The sequence below is a fragment of the Elaeis guineensis genome, chromosome 8, assembly GCF_000442705.2.
Source record: "Elaeis guineensis isolate ETL-2024a chromosome 8, EG11, whole genome shotgun sequence".
NCBI classification, from domain to species: domain Eukaryota; kingdom Viridiplantae; phylum Streptophyta; class Magnoliopsida; order Arecales; family Arecaceae; genus Elaeis; species Elaeis guineensis.
Genome location: NC_026000.2, coordinates 27,715,676 through 27,736,245, shown reverse-complemented (window position 1 = coordinate 27,736,245; position 20,570 = coordinate 27,715,676). Strand labels below are relative to the sequence as shown.

The 20,570-nt window shown below is 38.0% G+C and overlaps 1 protein-coding gene across 1 annotated transcript; it reads left to right on the top strand.

Annotated features, from left to right (window-relative positions):
• The first annotated feature begins 7,554 nt into the window (after positions 1-7,554).
• LOC105049764 (single-stranded DNA-binding protein WHY2, mitochondrial) lies at positions 7,555-19,560 on the top strand. Its single transcript, XM_010929507.4, has 8 exons — positions 7,555-7,693; positions 11,207-11,328; positions 11,404-11,501; positions 11,599-11,691; positions 12,132-12,226; positions 12,315-12,388; positions 17,388-17,476; positions 19,154-19,560. The coding sequence occupies exons 1-8, from the start codon at positions 7,662-7,664 to the stop codon at positions 19,274-19,276; spliced, it is 726 nt and encodes a 241-aa protein (XP_010927809.1). The 5' UTR covers positions 7,555-7,661; the 3' UTR covers positions 19,277-19,560.
• Positions 19,561-20,570: the final 1,010 nt, after the last annotated feature.

The window sequence follows — 20,570 nt, the reverse complement described above, 5'->3', positions numbered from 1 at the left end:
TAAAGCTGGAGTCTAGCCTTCTATTTCTCTTTTCCAATCCTTCTATATTGTGAAGAGGTATACCGATAATTGATGGTATGTTTCTCCTTCGAGAGAGGTCTCTACTTTGATAAAAGGAGCTCCTTCTTTAGTGCATGATTAGAAGATCAGTTCTTTTTTATTTTGGGTCCTTCTGTAGAAGAGTAAAATTTTTCACACTGGGGTCGATCGAGAAATTCTGTCTTCTAGATCTCGATGCTTGAAGATGAAGACTTAGAACGCTCCACAACCTTATGGAGATATAGAATTCCTTCGTTAAAGGAGTCATTATCGGAGCAAGCTCTCTTCAATGCTGGCATCAGTCCGACCGACCCCAGAGATGAGAATTTCTTTAATCTTTTCAATGCTCATTCTTTCAATTTTTACAGATGCTGACTTTTCTATTATAGAAATGAAGCCTAAAGAAGTGAAGAGACTATTGAGAGGTTCGTCGAAGAGGAAGGCACCCTCTTCATCCAGTAATACTTAGAAAAAATTCAAGGCTTCAAGCAAAAATGGCCAGAAAGTGGCCCTTCTGACTCCAGCTTAGGAGAGGGCCAATTTGATTTCTCTCCTTCAAACTCAACCTCCGAAGCCAGTTGCGCTCCCTGCCCCTCAGATTGATTCAACCCAGGTGGAGTCAGACTCAGTCGGAGGGTCAATAGATTCATGGATAGGATTTGGTTCATCATTCATCAGGGGTGTCTTCGATAATTGAAAGACCGTCCATGGTGCCTTTTAGAATATGCTTTTTGATGCTGGTTTGGAAGAGGTCGAACGAGAGAGATGCATGAAGCAGAAGAAGCGAATGGTCTCCACCATAGTGGGGGTAAGTTCGCCCTTACTTCTTCTCCTTTCTTTTTCTTTTCTCTCTATTCTTTTTTTGACGTCTTACTCTGTTGGTATAGGCAGGGCACTACATTGCTGCCCTCATAAATAGGATAGATGATGCTAAAGGGGAACTAGCTGAAGTCCATAAAAAGTGTGAGTCGGTTGAAACTTCTGAGGCCGAAGCCAAGTTGAGGGTGGAGGCCACTGAAGCCAAGATCATTTGCCTTAAGAAGGCGCTAAAAGAAGTCGAAGCTGATTTGACTTCAGAGAAAGAAAGGAGACTGAAGGTGCCAACCAAAGCCATCGATATTAAGAAGAAGGCCAAGGATCAGGCAGACAAAGTCGAATGCATGGCTGTGGAAGTCTTCCATGCATTTGATGAGTTTTCAAAGGAGAAATATGTCTTCGGTTAGGAGGCCTTCAATATTGATTTAGACATCTATCATCGAAAGGTGGCTGTGCACTTCTTGGGCTTAGACTTGAGCTTTCTGGACCAGATAGGAGAGGAAGAAGGAGGAGCTGAGGGAGGTGTTGCAGAGGAGAGAGCTCCAACTACTAAGACTACTAAAGGGAGCTTTGAAGCTGCTCCACCCCTAGAGGTCATGCCAGCATCCGTTTCTGTTGAAGCCGCGCCAATTTTGCCACCGTGAGTGGAGTCAGAGTAGCCAGCTTCAATTATTTCAAGCTCCTCTATCGATCCTCATGTCGAGGTCGGGAATAACTAAACTCTTGTATCTTTTCTTTTTTTTTTTCTTGTCAATGAAAAGGAAGATTTTGAAATCAATGAAAAAGTAATTTTTATCCGTATTCTTCGATTCATGTCTGCTTGTGATGCTTTTCTCAGTTGGTTTGATATGATTGTTGCAACCACATGTTTACCTAGTATCATGCTAAGCATCTACCAACAGTTTTATCTTTGAGGATTCGGATTAAGAATCTTGAAGAAGATTTAGGTCGGACTTAATAGGACGTCGCTGAAATTAAAAAGAAACTCCAAAAGTTGAAAAAGAGTAATGAAGAGGCTTCGATAGAGATAGGATATTTGAGAAAGTGCTTGAAGCAGATGAATAGGAAATACTTCTCCAAGAAGTGCAGGCTAACTGAAGAGTGCAATAGATTCGCGAAGTCTGCTAGAGATGCTAACTGAAGGATGGGTGCGACAAAAGTTCTTTTCAATGAATGATTGCACAGGGCCAAGATGAAATTTAAAGCTGAAGTATCATATTACATCAGATAAAGTTGGTGATGAAGCTAAAGAACAGATTAGCCAACTTTCAAGTAAACTTCATTCGACTGAAGGTATAATTAGGAAACTTCATCGAGCGATGGATGCAAAGAGGTCAGCAGTCGATGACATTCGGCGTGAACTTATTTCAGCTCGAAGGATAATTACTAATCTTTCAGAAACTCTGAGTAAAGATAGATTTGCAATGATTGAACTCCAAGTCCAACTTGCGGAGAGCATGATAGCGGCTTAACATGCTAAGGCGATTGTTAGGCTATTAGAGAATCAGCTCGCTTCGACTCTGCGTGATGTGACTATTGCAGTCGGTGATGATTAGCCCAGTCAATCAATGTTAGCTTTAAGGAATGCAGAAGTTTAGTTAGGCGATTTTTTTCCAAAGTGGATTTTCATTTCCCTACTCCAATGGGTTTAGTAGCTGAAGAAACAGCAGGCATCACAGCTGGAGGGATATCAGATGCTGAAGCTTCACCAGTCGAAGGTAAATCTTCTAAGTAATCGATATATCTTTCTCTTTTTTCTCTCTTTTTTGTAGGCATCCATCTCGAAACTTTTGTAAGAAGTTCATTAATAAAAATAAAGTTTAAAACTTCTATTTTACCTGTGTTTGCTATCTTGTGGATTGTGCTATGGTTTGGATTTAATTTGCATATGATCCTCAAATTAAGGAAGCTTATGGAGATGCCCATAAAATGACCATCTCTTTGGGTTTGACCCGGCATGTTGCTGAAGTTGGTGGCTTGAGGATCCTTATAGACTAGCCCTTCAAAGGTCTTTTTAGGTTAGCCTTTATTTGTTGCCAAAGTTAGCGGGCTGAGGGTCGTTGTAGGTTAGCTTTCCGAAGGTCCTTTTAGGTTAGCCTTCATTTGTTGTCAAAGTTAGCAGGCTGAGGGTCCTTGTAGGTTAGCCCTTCGAAAGTTCTTTTAGGTTACCCTTCACTTCTTGATCAGCTGGGGTCTTCATGGGCGTTGGCTTTACTGAAAAGTAAGCACGGCCTTTGGGGGTCCTTATAGATTAGCCTCCATTTTTTGAACTGGTGAGGTCCTCTATCCACGTAAGTTGGATCAGTGAGCATTGGGGGTCTGGGTAGGTTAGCCCCCACCTCCCACATGACTAAGGTCTTTATAGGTGTTGACTTGCTAGAGAGCGAGTATGACCTTTAAGGGTCCTTATAGGTTAGCCCCTGCTGCTTAACTACCGAGGTCTTCGCTGAAGATTGAAGAAAGAGCAGTTGTGCCTGAAATTTCTTTTGAAAAAGTTTAGGGGTCTCAACAATTAGCTTTTCATTGGTCAAAGTTGGTCTACAAGTCCACTTATTGGAAACCCAAGCATCCATCCACGATATGCCTTGGAACTCCATCTGTCATAATGGTAGGTGGAATTCTCCAAGAGAATGAATCGATAGAATTTATTATGGGTTATTCTCTGGTTGCCACGTGGTGAGCTCAAGTAATTTGCGAAGCATCTTGCCGACTATGCTTTGATAATGGGGATGCACAGTAGATGGCGGTGATGATTGGCATTTCGGAGTCAGATGTGTGGCATAATTTGGTTGGTAGTTGGATGGATGCATGTCATTTGAAACCAATATACATAGTCTCCCTTCATGGCAGACAAGACTCAAAAATTTTTGCCTTTTCTTTCATCAACCTGCAACCATGGAGCCTACTTCTCAACAAATCAAAGAAGCAGCAAGAAAGAAGGCTGAATATTTGAAAGGGAAGGTCCCTGCTAAGCGTACGAGGGCCGTGTCGCTAGAGCTTCCAGGCATGAGTCGTGCGCCCCCTCCAATGAGGGTTTCAGGTGAGGGATCCTCCATCGCTACAGGAGTGGCCCGTCTGGGAACTATGGAGGAGGCATTTGCCAAAGTCCGACTTCACTGCATTACAGAGTACAAGGCTTTAGAAGCCTTCAAGGGGGATCTCCTTGATGCTTCTGCTGTCGGTTTCATTTAAAGCTTTGAGAACTACAATGCTCGCATAAAATATCTAATGCCGCAGTTAGATCTGCACTGCCTCCACCCTGGGAATAGTAACGAAGAGGTTGGGATATTTTCTTTGGACGAGGATTAGGCCCTCCTTGTCCTGGATCTTCGTCTTGGTGAGGCTGAAATGCTATTAGCTTGGTGGGGTATTTGTCGAAGTCTAACTTCGCTACATTATGGAGTACAAGGCTCTGAAAGCCTTCAAGGGGGAGCTCCTTGACACTTCTACTATCGACTTCATCCAGGGCTTTAAGAACTGCAAAGTTTGCATAAAATATTTAATGTTGTAGCTAGATCTGCACCACCTCCATCGTAGAAACAGCGATGAAAAGGTCGAGGCATTTTCTTCGAACGAGGATTAGGCCCTTCTTATCCTGGATCTTGATCTTGGTGAGGTTGAAATTCTGTCGATCCTTTGGCGGAAATTCCAGCTTTTCTTCTTTCCTTTCTTCGATGACCATATTCGTAGGGGGCTCACACTCAAATGCTTCATCCGCCCTTGCATATTTCTCAGCATGAGTCAACATGTCGGTGAAGTCATGGAGGTAAGTCTTTTCTAATAAGTAGCGAAGACCATTCTTCAATAATCCATCTTTTAAGATGGCCATTGCGATCGATTGATCTAGATTGCGAACTTCTAAAATGATCGTATTAAAGCGACTGAGGTAGGATTGGATCAAATCTTCCTCTTTCTGCTTCACATTTATCAAAAAGTCTGATCCTTTCTGTTGTCTTCTATTGCTCACGAAATGGCCCATGAGCAATCATCTTGTTTGATCGAAGGAATGGACTGTTCGTGGCTCAGACTAGTATACTAATGCCAAGCTATGCTTTTCAGAGTTGATAGGAAGGTTCGATAGAGGGCGGCATCGGCTGTCTCATGAATGAGCATCAGGGTCTTGAAGCTTTCTAGGTGATCCACGAGATCGGTGATCCTATGATAGCTCTCCAGCTATAACATCTTGAAATTTTTGAGGAGCGGCTCCTGCATAATCTGGTCACTGAATAATGAATTGGTATTGTACCCATCATCATGTGCCGATGCCTGATGGTGGATTGCTTCGATCTGCTCGTTTATTTTTCGACGTTTGCGGTCGATATCTACATCTCGAGTGATATAGTTCTCTAAGTATTATGGGGGACATTGCTGGCTAGGAGTTGAGTTTTGCCTGGAACGAGGACTTGGGGGCTGCCGTCTTCTCTATTCTAGATTATGAGATCGATTGTGGTGAGTCTATCTCCCCCGCTCAAGTTTTTACGAGGGGATCGGCGGTCTCTCCTATGGCGTCGGTATTAGTTGTTGCGTAGGATCCACTGGCTGTGGATCCGCTACTTGTGCAACGTCGGTTGGTTGTGCTGCTGCTGGCATTGCTGATGGTGCTGACATTGCCACCATTGGTGCAGTATGGAGTTGCTGCATCGCCTGAATGGCGGTGGTCAAAGTCTGGACTTATTGAAATAGCAAATGGAACTGCTCCACACCAATGGCTGCTACTTACTATGGAGGTGGCTGAAGAACCTTCGGTGGTGGAGCTTGTTGACTAGTTGCGTTCTCTGTTGGCTAGCAAGTAGCAATAGCTGTAGATCATCGAAATGACACCTTGCATGGGGCCAATGTCTCAATTTGTTGCTCCTTCTCATAGTCGGATCAGGGCTCTTCCTCTAGCATCAATCTATTGCTGCTAAAATCTAGGACTCGGTTGAAAAGACTGGAGCGATGGTGCATCCTCTCAGAAAAAAATCTTGCAAGATAAGTCCTGATCAGATTTGGCTCCGACGGGGACCCTCCGACGCTCAAGTTAGAAATTAAAAAATAAAAAAAAAATGTAGAGAGATTGTGCGCGTGTATACCTTAGGAGGTCCCCTAGAAGTCTTTTTTGTAGGCAAAAGTTGGAAGACTGTTTTATACAGGTTACGTGGTCGATTTAGGTGCGATGTAGCAGGATTTTTGATCGAAATTTTTGAGATTGGATGGTTACACCTATTTTATCAATTCCAAAACTATTGTGAGCATCTTTGAAATTTAAAATAACGATGCGAATTGGGTTGGATCGACTTCTTTTGTTGAGACTTCGGTGTGGTCCGATGAGATGCCAAAGGAAAGAAGTGGCTGGAGTCAACCACGTTCAGTAAGATAAGATCGATGAAGGTTGAAGTATTCTGCAATTGGAGTCGGAGGTCGGCCAATTCAGGTGCCTGATTGTCTATAGGTGCTGGATAGATGTCAGATGTCGGTTGTTATGGAGGATGGGATAGATTTGATACCAAAGCTGGGATGAGGCCGAAGTTAGGAACGACTGATCCCAGCTGTTTTTCTTAGGGGAGTTTCTGAGAGTTAAGGATCGTCAAAGGTCGAAGCTAGGATCGGGAGATCCCAAGTTATACATTGGATGAATTTAGATATTTCTTGTATAGTACAGAAGAAATATATTCCTTCGGGATCACACACTTCCATTCCTGATTGCGCTGTAATATCGACCTTACACATCATATTATCTGTCCTTTTGTTAATCCATATCTTCGACCTAAGTAATAAATTTCCTCCCAACAATATATATATATAAAATAATAATAATAATAATAATAATAATAATAATAATAATAATAATAATAATAATAATAATAATAATAATAATAATAATAATATAGACCGGATAGGATTGAGGTTGCGCTTGGTGCATCCTCAGGAAATCTTGGAAGGTAATATGGATTGCCTTCAAAATAGATTGCCACCATTAAATTACCAGTAATGTTGATTATTGTTTGGCACATACAGGTAATGTTACAGTAAAATTACTGAAAATTTTGATTGACATGTTTGGTATGACAATCAGATTACTGGTAATGTAAAATTAAATTTCTAAAATATCTCCAATAATTTTATCCGATACTCTTCTTTTTCTCTGATGAGAAGTAACGAATATGATGTGGATGTGGTGTAGAAAAGTGGCAGACTAAGGGGTGTAAAAACCGTGGGCATTTGAGGAGTGGGGAGAGGGGGCGCATGTGGAGCCGTGTGAGTGGTGGGGATGGGCATGGAAGAGCCACGGGAGGGTGGTGGAGGACAAGGGCAGAGGAACCGCAGGAAGGCAAAGGGAGATGGAGGAGTCGGGTCTAGGAGCGCACTTGGAGGGAGGTGGAGAGAAGGGTTGGGCAATGAATTTTGTATGATTTTTTTGAAAAATAATTTTATCCAAAATTTTTATTATAATATTATCAATAAAATAATAATTTAAATAGTTATCTCTTTTTAAGATAATAAATATATCAAATACAGTAATTTAAATTATCATACTAAATTACCGTATCAAATGCAACCTGAATCATTCAAATCCCTCGCTTGAAACAGAACCAACCAAATCAAACTCTCGGGGAAAGAAAAAACCGAAGCAAAATCGTCCATACCTTAATGTGAACTAAACCAAAAAGTGAACCGAACTAAAGCGAACCGTGCCAGTGAAATCCAATAAGCTGGTTCGGTTCCCAGGTTCATGCGGACCACGTGCTTTCTGTGCACCTCTACCGTCCTAATTTCCTGAAGCGCCGCTCCCTCTCTCTCTCTCTCTCATTCTCGTTTGCTGCAGCATGATGAAGCTCTCGCGCTTCTGGTTGCCCAGGCAAGTCACCTACCTCTAATCTTTCTCTTGTTTTCGCCCCTCCAATCTCTCCTTTTGCCTTCGTGGGGGCTTTTCGTTTACTTAAAAGTGGTCTTAATCACCCTTCCCCAAAACCCGCCTATTTTCCCATTCCCCTTTCTATTCGATATCTTAATGCTTCGTGTTTGTCGGGATTCTAGTTCTTCGGCATTCTACCGAACGTTTTCTTTTCCCTTCTACCGCATAACTGAAAACATTTTTATTCGTTCCATGGAGAAATACGAGTAAATAAAAGCATGGATTACGCCCTCCTGAGTCGCAATAATATTTTCTTTTCTAATAGATGGAAAAAGCTATAAGGATTTTGAATCGAATTCATGATTGTTTCCAATAGGTTAGGTAAAAAATCCACCGAACATCTGGTACGTGGAATGATGTTGGGCGTTTCCCTCGATCGCTTCATGGTAAGAGGGTTAGAATAGATCCTTCTAGGTGGGGTAACCACATTCGAACTATTTGCATCAGCTGTGCAAATGGATCAAACATTTGAAGTAGGTTCTAGTCCTGGGTTCAGCACTTTACTCAAGGTTAGGTTGTAGATGTTGTTGGGTTATTGAGTTTTTTGTGCATCCGGTCTATCTTGGATAATATGGGAGGGTGAAGGATCTAGATGTGCTCCAATCTTTTTCAAATTTGACATGGTAAATATTAGATGAATTACACTTTTAGCTATTTCTTTAATACTTACTGATTAAAAGACACATGATAGGATTGACAGGAAGAGATAAAAAATATCTAGAACAATGTATTGATATCACATAGCAGATATCTCATGATACATTGGTTTATATTAGCTGAGATTATGATCTGATGTTTCAAGTTTTTTATCATGCTTGTGAGTGCCTGGCATTGACATGCAGCTCTAATAACAATATCTTGGCCATATGGAAAAAACCATAGCCCATGATAATTTGGTTTAAGAAATCTGCTAAAGAGGTGTACATGCACATAAAAGGGCTATTGCATGTATGATGGCAATGGGAAATAACTTATGCTTATTATGCATTTTACTGTTAGGATCTTTAGGGTAGGTAATCCCTCATTACTACCTGTATGTCTCATTTATGACATTTTTGTGGCTCAAAGCAAAAGTTGTCTGAAAACTCCTTTAGATTTTATAGAAATATATGCTATTGCTACATTTATTCTCACTATCATGTTTTTCTTTTGATTGACTAGCAACTGTCAAAAAGTTTGAGATGGAACATTTTCTTGCTGGATTCTGCCTGTTTTCCTTATATTTCTTGCATAGGGGGCGACAAATCGTGAGTGAACTACAGTTTGTTACATCGATTGATTCTTACATGCTCACATTAATTACATGTAACTATAGCTAGGTACTAATTCTTGGTATCAAATATTCAATCAAGTAAAATTAGAAGCAGGATGAAAGTAAATAAATAAATTACTTAGCTTTTAGTGATTTTGGCAGGAGTTGATAGAATTTTCTATTACCATCATGGTCTGGGGAATGTGGATTTTAGTTGATGTGTAGGTTGAATTTTGGTGAGTGCTCTTTTATACTGGTGGGAAAAATTGGTTATGCAAGAAAAGGTAGCATATATGAGGTTTACAAGTAAGTTTTTACTGCTCTTAATAGTTGTTAGTTATCATCAAGTTAAATCCAGTGGATATAAGCTGAATGCAAATTCAAAAATGTTTTTTATTGGCTTCTAAATGGGCATCCACTATTTTGTGAATATGATGTGGAACTCTTTCCCCCCACTTTCCCCCTCCTTTGGAAACCTCATCCTGCTTCTATGAGCATTACCGGAGCATATCAGAACATTCAATATAATTGATGATTGGGATTTGGTCCAGCAAAATAGTACTTGCTCTTGGAGTCTCCGAGGAGAGAATTGAGGAGAAGTATTAGTGATGTAAGAGAGTTTTTATGAGTCCCACAGTCTTTTCTTTCCTTTTACTTGGTTGTATTTGGAAAAGTTTGGGATGTAGTGGAATTTTGAATCAATTAGGAGTCCTCAAAGTCAAAACTTTTTTTCTTCACCTTTTAGATACACCTTTTAGTTTTCCATGATGTCCTTAAACATGGAAAGAGTTTGGTTTTGAAGAGTGAAATGTTGAGGCTTATTAAATGGAGCTGCATACATCTCCACTTTAGGTGTACGAATCGAAACTCATCCATCCATGTGACATTGACTCTTGGTCATTTTCTTCTAGTAGTGTATATTTGTCATTTTTCCCTGTTTTCATGGAAGATTCCTTTATTTTATATGTTTCAAAGACATTGATAGCCATTATGAACAAGAGAACTGAAGTTCTCTATATTTGAAGTTGCATGACTTGTTTAATGCTACTGGAAATTTAATCCTGTTTTATATACTTGTTTGAGAACTGGATAACTGATCATTTAATAACTTACCATTAGTATCAACGAAGATGTATTATGGTGCATGCTATTTGGTTATTTGCTAATGATGGTAGTGTTGATTGATCAGAAGATGAAAAGATTAAATGTTAAATCAGATTTACTGAAGAAAGCATCAGGATAAGGGCTTAAATATCAGCAGAACAAAAGTAGAACTTAAGAAATGCAGTTTTAGTGAAAATATAAATGAATATGAGGTCGCAGTTAAGATCGATTGGCAACTAAGTGACTGATTTTGTTATTTAGAATCTATTATTATGGAATAATAGAGAGATAGATGAATTCATGTCTAATAAAATCAGAGCTGGTTGGCAAATTTGGAGGGGGTTTCCTGGTTAGTGTGTGACCAAACCATACCTTGATGTTTAAGGGAAACATTACAGAATCATAATGAAGTTAATGATATTTTATGTTTAGAATGCTGGCAGTAAAATGGATCCAAGAAATGAATTGAATGTTGTAGAACCAAAAGAGCCGAAATGTGTATGTGGTAAAACTAGAAAGGATGAAGTGAAGAGTGGATATGTTTCATGAACTATAGGAGTTGCATGGATTTAGCATAAAGTGATCAAAGAGACTTGATTGAAATATTGCAGGCATGTAATATGAAGATCTGAGAGGGGAAGACCTGAGGTAACATGGATAAATGCTGCGAAATAAAGGATACAGAGAAGCTCAAAAATAACACCTAAAGTGGCTCTAGAAAGGAATACTTGGCAAATGAGGATTCATAAAGCTGACATCGAATAGCTGGAACAAGATTTATGGTTGCAATCTGGTTTTGAATGTTCTGGAGATGGAAGTATATGACTTCTCACTATCATGCCTGAAATTCCTGATATCTTTGTTTCAGTAGCTTCTTGACAGACACATGGTTTCATCTTAAATCTCTGCTAAATCTTGGGTGCTCAATCACTCTGTAGATGTATTTTCACTTTGGTGATTAAACTTTGTCTTGTCTTTGTATGGATTTAGTGACTATTGGATGTTCCATGCATGTTTTTCTTCAGACCCATTATTTCCCATATAGTTCGGGTTTTAGATTGCTTATTATAACCTTTTGACCATTTGATTGGGTTCAGCAGGAATCAACTGGCTTCAAAATTTCTGCCCGTGAAAAATAGTAATATCAAGGAAACTTCATGGTTCAGCAATTACAGTTCTCGACTTGGTATTTCAACTGCAAGATCAGATTCCATAAAACATGGTATGATGAAATCTGGTTTTGCTCCAACTACCTCTGTTATTCATTGATATTGCTCATATTCTTGTTCCTCTGCAGGGAATTATTCAGGAAAGACATATGCAGATTTCTGTATTTTTAAAGGAAAAGCTTCACTTGCAGTTTCCCCTGTTCTGCCAACATTCAGCAGGCTGGATGTATGGTTTGGGTTTTTTGGGGTCATAAGTTTCGAGATTTATTTTTTTGAGCAAGATTTTCTTGCTTCACACCTTATTTATAATCTATTTTGGGCAGTCTGGGAGTTCTAAAGTTGATAGAAGGGGAGTTGTGATGTTGAAGTTTATGCCTGCTATTGGTCAACGAAAGTATGATTCTGAAAAGAAACAGGTACTGATCTTTTCCTGTAGTGTTTGCACTTGCACTTCTATTTGAATCATTTTCTGCTTGATCCACTGACCTGTTTAATCTTTGAAATCATTTTTTTATTAGATATTAGCCAGAATTTTTTTTTTTTGGGATCCACAGAAATCGATGCTGCAAATTTGGATCTTTTTTTTTTTTTTTTGGGAAAGGTAGGGAGACACACCTGCGCTATAATCACCCATGCACAAATACTTGGAATACATCACTTAAGACTCGAATCAAAACCTTTGGTTAATGATCAGAAGGCTGTGACAGTTGGCACAAGTCCCAGTTCACCTGCATGTTTGGATTTAAACCTTTTGCTTCCTTTTTTTTTTTGGCCACTAGTTTAAATTTTTGAACCACTTCTTTATGCACATTTTCTATGTAATGATGCTTCACATGCTAATTACTGGTTTTTGTAGCTCTTTGCATTATCGGCTACTGAAATTGGGTGCCTGATAAGCCTAGGTCCTGCTGAATCATGTGAATTTTTCCATGATCCTTCGATGAAATCAAGGTTTGCTATTTGACATTCATTAATATGCGCTATCTTCATAGGCCTATTGTTTCCCTTCACCCCCTCTTTTTGATATACAATGTTACAGTCTGGAAGGTCAGGTGCAGAAAACACTATCAGTTTCCCCACTTACCAATGGCGAGGGTTATTTCTTTAATCTGGGTAAGTTCTCTAACTATTTTATTAGTCCTCTTTTCTTTGCTTACTAATAGATCCCATGGTTGAATAAGTAGCATTTGCCATTGCATTGCTTCTTTACTTGGTAGCTTTTCCTTTGTTCTTATGTAGACTGATTGAAGTTTAGGTTTAATACTGTTTTGAGTTGTATGTTTAGGAAATGCAGATCTTTGTAGCAAAAGTTACAAAGAGACCTAGGAATAGTTCTTGGAGCTGCAGAACGTCAATATGCTTAGAGTTGGGCCTAAGTGCAATGACATGTCTTTAAGAATGGGTGGTTAAATTTTAGATGTTCTAGGAAATTATCCTATTTGACATTTCTGACTTGATCTAGAAGATGATATTAGATACAAACACTTGGATGAGTAATCATAGTTTTTTCTGCTTGGTGGTTTCTGGTTCCATAAAAAATGCTTTAAGTTGGTGAATGTAGAAGGGTTTCTTTTAGTTACATTCCTTTTGATAAATGCAAAGGGCATGGGCTTATTTAGCTTTGATTTTTCCCTCCTTGAATATGAGAGACAATTTTATGAGTGGAATAGCTGGTCAAGTTATACTCTCCCTATGAAACCTTTGTTGTTATTTCTTTTTGACTCATCTACTTGAACTTTTAAACACTTTGCTTCTTTCTCATCTGTATTATTCCAGTTTTTCAAGGGCCAGCAGTGTTTATATATATATATATATATATATATAGAGAGAGAGAGAGAGAGAGAGAGAGCGAGCTGCACTTGGCTACACTCAATCTCCACTGAAATCTGGTTTGGTCTAGATTGGACAATGTGGGTCCCATGTTGATGATTTAAGCTATTGGGTGTGATGTATTATCTTTAAACCGTCGACACACTAAAAAATTATGTGATTTGGAGATTCCTAACCTATACATCAAGTGATCAAAATAACACATATAATTTGATATTATTTAGGCTGTCCATTATTTTGACCACTTGATACATAAGTTAAAAGTTTCCAAATCATATAATTAAGATTTTAAATCCTATAAGATGGAGATGTCCTAGTTTTTCGATAGAACGGGAGATCCGGCTGCCCGTTCTGTCCCAGCAACGGTCCCAATAGGTATCCTCTGTCTCTCTTATCTTCTTCTTTTCTTTTTTTTCTTTCTTTCTTTCTTACGTTTTTCTTTCCTTCTTTTCTTTCTATTTCTTTTACACTCCTTTCTTTTCTTTCTTTTTCTTATACTTTCCTTTCTCTCCCCTTTTCCTTTTTCTTCTTCTTTCTCTTTCTTTTCATCCTTCTTTCTTTCCTTTCTTTTTTTTCTCTCTTCCTTTCCTTTCTATCATTTTTCTTCCTTTCTTTCCTTTCATTTTTTCCTTTTCTTCATCTTTTCTTGCTTTTTTTCCTCTTTCTTTCTCTCCCCACATGGATGGGTTTCGGAGTCCCGATCTTGTCCTAGTCTGTTTTCTCATAGGAACGGGATAGGATGGCCGGGATGCCCTCCGTCCTAGCAGGATGTAAAACTTGGCATACGATTTTGGTGTATGAGCAAATTAGAGCTAGTAGATTACATCCAACGGCTCATATTACTGATATGGATTCTCCTCATCCAATATAGACCTAACTAGATTGAAGTGGAGATTCATTTGAGTGTAGCCAAGTCTAGCTCTCTCTCCCCCCTCCCCTCTCTCTCTCTCTGCACACATGCTCACACATATGTAAATACATACATCAATATGTGCATGCAACATACGCACTGTACATGAATGCATGTAAATGACATTATAAATGTAAAATATGCATTTACACAATTAGGTTATCTATGAGTTGCAGATGTTATGTTATCACTCAAATAGGCAAGGAACTTTAAAAGCATTTCAATATTGTACTTCATGAATGATAGTTGGATTCTCAATATTTATGGTCCTTCATGTTTTTAGTGTTTTGAATTTTGATAGAATTACTCAAAATCTGACAGATTAATAGCACAACCCCTCATCCCCCTTTTTTCTATCCCTGTGTAAGTAAGTATGTACTGCCGGCACACATTCATGCATGTGCACAAACAACTGGAATTTAGATCTAATTTTTCTTTTTGCAGTGAAACCCATAAACTTGTAGATCCAAATTTTTTTCTACCTGAATCTGAAATTTGGAATGTTTTGAGATATCAACCTCCGTTACTACTCTTTGCACAACCATTTGTATGAATGATGGTTAGATAATTAAGAAATTTATACTTGTAATGTGTCTGTATTGATGTGCTGAAGTGATGAGATTTCAGGTTGGTTCAAGTTGAGACAGTTGCACATTTTCGATATAGTTAGAGAACTAAACTACATCTTAGGCAATATTATTCAAAAATCCAAATTGTTGTTCTTGGTCTACACATGCTAAACCCTGTAAAAACCAAATATTTGGAGCCGGATGCCATGTAAAGTTGAATGTTCTATTTTGTGTTTTTCAGAGGTGTCCTGCTATATTAAGTCTGTGGGATATTAAAAATCCGTATTTAATCTTTTCTCATTTATTGTTAAGACCAGTTTATCACTAAGTAGAATCAACTTTAGAATTCATAGATTAGATAAGTGTGGTGCTAGAGAAGGGGATGGGAGTCTGCTTCTGTTTTGTCTTCTATTTTAAGGGAAGCTTATGGAAGAGTGGAAATGCGACTTTTAACTGAGGTTTTTACACTAATATATATTGCTGTGTGTTGCTTTTGGTTCACTCTCATCGCATCAATTTTATAACTCATTCATTGTTAAATCAATTATATATTATCTTTCATTAGGTCATAGGTCATAATGTTGGAGTACTTGAAGGCTTGATCAGAATTTGTGCTTTAATTTTATGGGAGCATTATGGTGGAAACCACAAATAATAGTTTAAGATTCTATAAAGTGAACACTGTATAGACTCTATATACTTTGGCAAGAGTAAATTATGCCATTTTTGGAAAGCAAAGGATGAGCAGAAGTGCATCAAACTTCCTGGATGAATCTAAATATCTTTTGCAAACTGCCAATTGTTACAACCACCCAAAATATAATGGTGCAGAAATTCTAGTCTAATATCTTGTTCCAATGGTAACTTTCTCAGGGCATTTTACTTGATTACTTGTGGAATAATGATTTACGTACATTTTCCAGACTAGTTATATTGCATGTTCATAGGCATGTGTATTCGCTGAAAATTATTATCAATGACTTTGTTTGGTTAAAACAAAATTCAACATGCTGAAACCCTCAGGGAAATATGATATTAGAACCTAATCATTGGGAGTAAACTTGTATATGCCTATCCAGCCATGAGTCTATTAAAAAATATTACTTATTCTTGAGAAGTGATTAGTATGCAGTATTTTTAAAGTACTATATAAGCTGCTCATCAAGCACAAGATTTGTAATGAATCAAGTTCATACATTGTACAAGATCCCAATATGATAATTTAGGTGTATCTAGAATATTATGCTCTAATACTGATAATAATGATTGTGATGATGATTTAAACTAAATCATAAACCAACATTAATTATGTACAAATTTCCTAGAAACATCAATATTGTCGCACTTTAAATTGAAGTCTTTTAAAACTGTGATGGTGGATTGATTATCTGAAATCATTAAAGGAGACAAATTTCTGTTGGTCATTGTGGTAGTCTTCAGTTTTTTGTAATCTGGCACCTATTATAAGCAGGCATAACGTTCTGGTGTATATTTTCTGTTTCAATGATAAAATAGCCATAATGTTGTTCTAAAAGGCTCTCTTTCTGTGTGTTCCTCTTTTTTTGTTGTTGACCCCAATGCTGGAAAAAAGAGATGTTTAAACTTCAAAGCAATTATAGATAGTATGGGACTAATTTGAGTTTATGTCAAGCATGGAGAATAAATGGTATGGTATTATTGGAAGTATAATAATCGATAGATTTCAAAAAGGAACTTTGCAGAAGGTTAGGCCTCAGTTAGAATAAATGACCTTGTCATTTGCCCAATTAAAACAAAATTACTCCAAATGAATCCATCCCAAGTCCCAACCAGTTCTGTTGCCGTTATACTGCAGTGCCATTCTCCTAAGCCAACTAATCCCATGGCCACATTCAGTTCAGGCATAAGACAGAGTGGAATAGAGATAGTCCTGCCAAAAGTTATTGCTGTTTGTTTGGCTGCAGTGTCTAGAATAACTTTTGGTTGATATTGCTCATATCCATTTTAAAAGAGGAAACAATCTTAAATGGTGGCTTTATGCCCGAAATAGCTAATGGCACCTCTAACTTTGAATAATTGTGCATGGCATAAGCAAGTTTGACTGGCATAATTATTCCTTGTCAAAATGCCCACTTCTCAGAAGCTGTTAGACATAAGGCTTCTCCAAGCTATATGCCTGCTTTATGGCAACCAACTTCACCTATATGATTTGCTTATTTCTGTCACTAAATCCACCCTAACATGGTTCATCTCTTTCAACTATACACAAACCTATGCTATAATCTAGATCCATAGGTTCCCATGACCATCAAAAGTTAAGGGATTAATCTCCATCTTGAAGGGATGGCTCGGACTGTACAGAGTATTGTTCCAGAATTTGCGGAGCATTGATTGTACCTCATATTTGCTGGTGATGGTGGTGGTGATGATGGCGATGGTTATGTTGGTTGTCATGGAGGTGTAGGTGGAAGTGGTGATGATGGTGGGTGGTGGTGGTGATCAAGATTGAAATGGAGGAGATGATGGTGGTTGAGTGCTGATTGCAGGGAAGGAGGTCGGAATGGTGGAAGTGGGCATGGTGGAGGGGATTGGAGGAAAGGAAGGTGGGTACTAGAAATTTCTGTCAACTGGTATGTGTTTCTTGGGAATACAAGAGTTCTTGCATGTAAGAAGTGTTGGCACTTCTATCGAGCTTTTAGAACTGTGAAAGTCAGGTGTTTCTTTGTCCTTTATTGAGTTTATGTGATTGTTACTCTAGGGATGCTTAAATATTATCAACTATGTTCTGCAAACTGCAAGTATTAAAATTACTCTCCCTGTGCAGCTGTCATGAATTCTGTCCAGAAAACAAATGATCGTTTTTCTGTTCCTGTGACAAAAGCTGAGTTTGCAGTGATGCGTGCAGCTTTTAGTGTAAGTTCTCCAGCAACCAATATCTCATCTTATGGTAGAACTCTATGCAATGTTATTTTCTCCTAATTTTTCTCCCCCCCAACCAAAAAACCATCTTTTATTTGTACCTTGCAGTTAATCACCTTGAATTGATATTTGAAAATCATAGAATAAAAGAAGTGCATGCTAATAGAGTTGCATTAATTCATATAAATGTAATGTAACTTACATGCAGGTATAGTTTCTGACATGTGCACCATGAAACATATATGTCAGTTTTTGTATTAGATGGATCTGCTCATCTATATACACATCTTATTTAGTAATGTACAAATTGCAACTGCATGTTTATGCAGAAAGTGTGTTTGCTTCCTCTTTTTGTTGTGCACTATGACTTGTATGTACAGATGCATTAGTGGGTGGTCTTGCTGTAGGAGCTTTGGCAGCCTGAATGTGATTTGGGTGGTCATATGGTTGTGGAGCAGTTTTGTGGTTTCTGTTTATATTGATAAAAGTGATAGAAAGTTGAACTGATCTTTGTGTACCCATGCTGTGAAAGAGGGTGATGGAATTAAAACAAATTTGGCTTTATGCCTTGATGGACAGCCTTGGACTTGCTTGTGAAATCATGTAATGGTCAATAAGGGGAAGTAACACATGGAATTTATTGATGGACATGTGATAGACTATAATGAAGGTGGTTTGGTAGCACATAAGGGAAAATTATGTAGTAAAGCAGTAAAGCAGAGTTGATGCATGAATGAAGGAATTTAAACAAAGGAGTAGTAGTTAGAGGGTGTTGAGAATTTCAGTACGGTGGGACTGCATATGGAGTGATAAATGTGTCTTTCACTGCTTTACACTTGACATAGATGAACTGATTGTTGTATTTAAGAGGAAGTTCCATCATGTACACTATTTGCTATGATAAAATGTTAATTGATGATATAGGAATTGATTCAAATGTTGACTTGGAAAGGATTGAAGCTCTCCGGGATGAGTCTTAAAATCAGTCAAGGTACAGAACATATGGAACACAAATTTTATGGGATAATAACTGATGGTCAGGAGATGCACTACTGTCATCCTTTTAGCTTCTTTTTTCCATCTTTTGTTCAAATGAACAAATAGAGGAGGTAGGAACGCGATAGTAATTATGCATTTTAGATTGTAGAAAAATGTTACAAGATGGAAGTGAGGCTTGTGATGGTGTACGACTTGTTATGTTTGAGATAATCAGGGCAAATAATTTTACGAAGTTGAGATTTTAATGCAGATGTGTGGCAAGACTAGAAGGATAAAAATGACCTTTTCAGGGGTGTAAGGCTAGTATTTTTAGACAGCACTGCGGGAATCAATCAAGACAATCAATACACCATGATCATGTGCTATAAAGGTAGAGGAAGCATTGAAGACTAAGGGAAATAAATGAATTTTCTTCTAAGAGTTTGGAAAGAAGTAAAACCTGAGATAACATGATTGGCAAATTTCAGAAAGGATTTATTAAAGCTTGTGATAAATTAGGTAAAATCTAACAAATATTGGCACCTATTTATTATGGTTATGGTCATGTGGTCATATATGGTGGGTGCTTTTAAATTTAGCTGTTTGTGTTTTATTGCAATAAATTCAGCTATGTCATATTTTGTTTGATAATTGATAAAATGGAACTAGCACTAAATATTTGCTTCTGTGCAGTTCGTCTTGCCATATATCATGGGTTGGGATCAGGTCATTAAACCAAAGTTGGAGAGCATTGGAGTGGAGCGGCCAATGCAGAGGGAGATGCGCGCGGACCCAGATTTCGAATGGGGAAGATGATGATGACATTATTCGGTACCTTGACAATTGCTTATGGCTTCAAACATCATGATGTCAATGTTGTTCTGTTAGAGTAGATGGGTTAGTAGGTTAACAGAGTCAATTGTCCCAGCATATGTGGTGAAGGAAATTAAATTAGTTTTTCAACTAAAATGGGCAGATGACATGCATTGCCACATGGCAGGCTTTGAGGTTTTGTTTGTAGATGCATAGATGGTTCAAGTATTTAAAATGTGGGTCTACCTATATTAGCATGAAATCAAATAGCATGTTTAGTTCACGAATCGGAATGATTGGAATAGGGAATGATCATATTCTCTGACGTATCTGGCTTGTGATTGGAATTGAAATTAAAATAAAATTTGAATTTTAAAAATATGATGAGGGTCACCCATTCAATACGAAATAGATGTGCATCAGTTATTTACAAGATGTGCAGCGACATATATCATCGTTGACAGAAAACTTAACTAAAGATGAATTGCCTTATTGTTCTAACTTGTGCCTATACAATTAGGTATTGTAAGTCACTATTTATAATGGATCATATTGCTGTGAGGTTTAAAATCTGAAGTAAGGTGGATCAAATCGAATGAGGCTGGATTGGAGCGATCCTTGTGGTCTAAAGGGACTTTATCTGATCTGCAAAACTAGTCAAAAAAATTAGATGGGGATTTTTTAATTTTTGATCCTTTGATGCTTAACTTAGTTTGAGCTTTGAAAACAATAGTGAAAAAAAGTGGGAGAGCAAGAGAGATTGAATGAAACTGGAGGAGAACTGTGTAGGAGTCAAAATTCTGATTTATTTTTCTACCGGCAGAGTCTCCTTTAGTTTCAGAGAGTAGAATTTTTCGATGGAAAATTCCTGATCTTCTATTTATAGAAGAGTTGAGGAGGTCGTTCCAGAGTTTGTTAGGTCATTAGATAAGTTTGTTAGGCGGTTAGAGAGCTATTTGTAAGTGATCTGATATACAGCTGTGCATATGAGCTGGACATGAGATCATACCTAGCTGTATCTGCCAACTGTATATAAGATCGTGGATCACTGTGGTTTGGTTAAAGAAACCACCATGGGTGTTCATGGAATGATCAAGTCAGTCAATATAATAGTTCACTTTGGTAGATGACTGAGATGAAATAGAAACTAGTTATAATAATTATCCCAGATATAAGAGGCATCGCAATTTAGGTTGATAAATATCCGATCTTGATATTTCTTTATTAGTTGAGACTTATCATTCTGGACATAGAATATCAAGATGTCTATTATTCAAATCGATAAAATACCAACTTG

What these genes read in the sequence shown, in the direction of transcription:
- LOC105049764 (XM_010929507.4), top strand. Translation starts at nt 7,662, where the DNA reads ATGATGAAGCTCTCGCGCTTCTGGTTGCCCAG. An exon ending in CAACATTCAGCAGGCTGGAT is followed by an intron (nt 11,502 to 11,598) that starts GTATGGTTTGGG and finishes TATTTTGGGCAG; the next exon opens with TCTGGGAGTTCTAAAGTTGA. An exon ending in GATCCTTCGATGAAATCAAG is followed by an intron (nt 12,227 to 12,314) that starts GTTTGCTATTTG and finishes ACAATGTTACAG; the next exon opens with TCTGGAAGGTCAGGTGCAGA.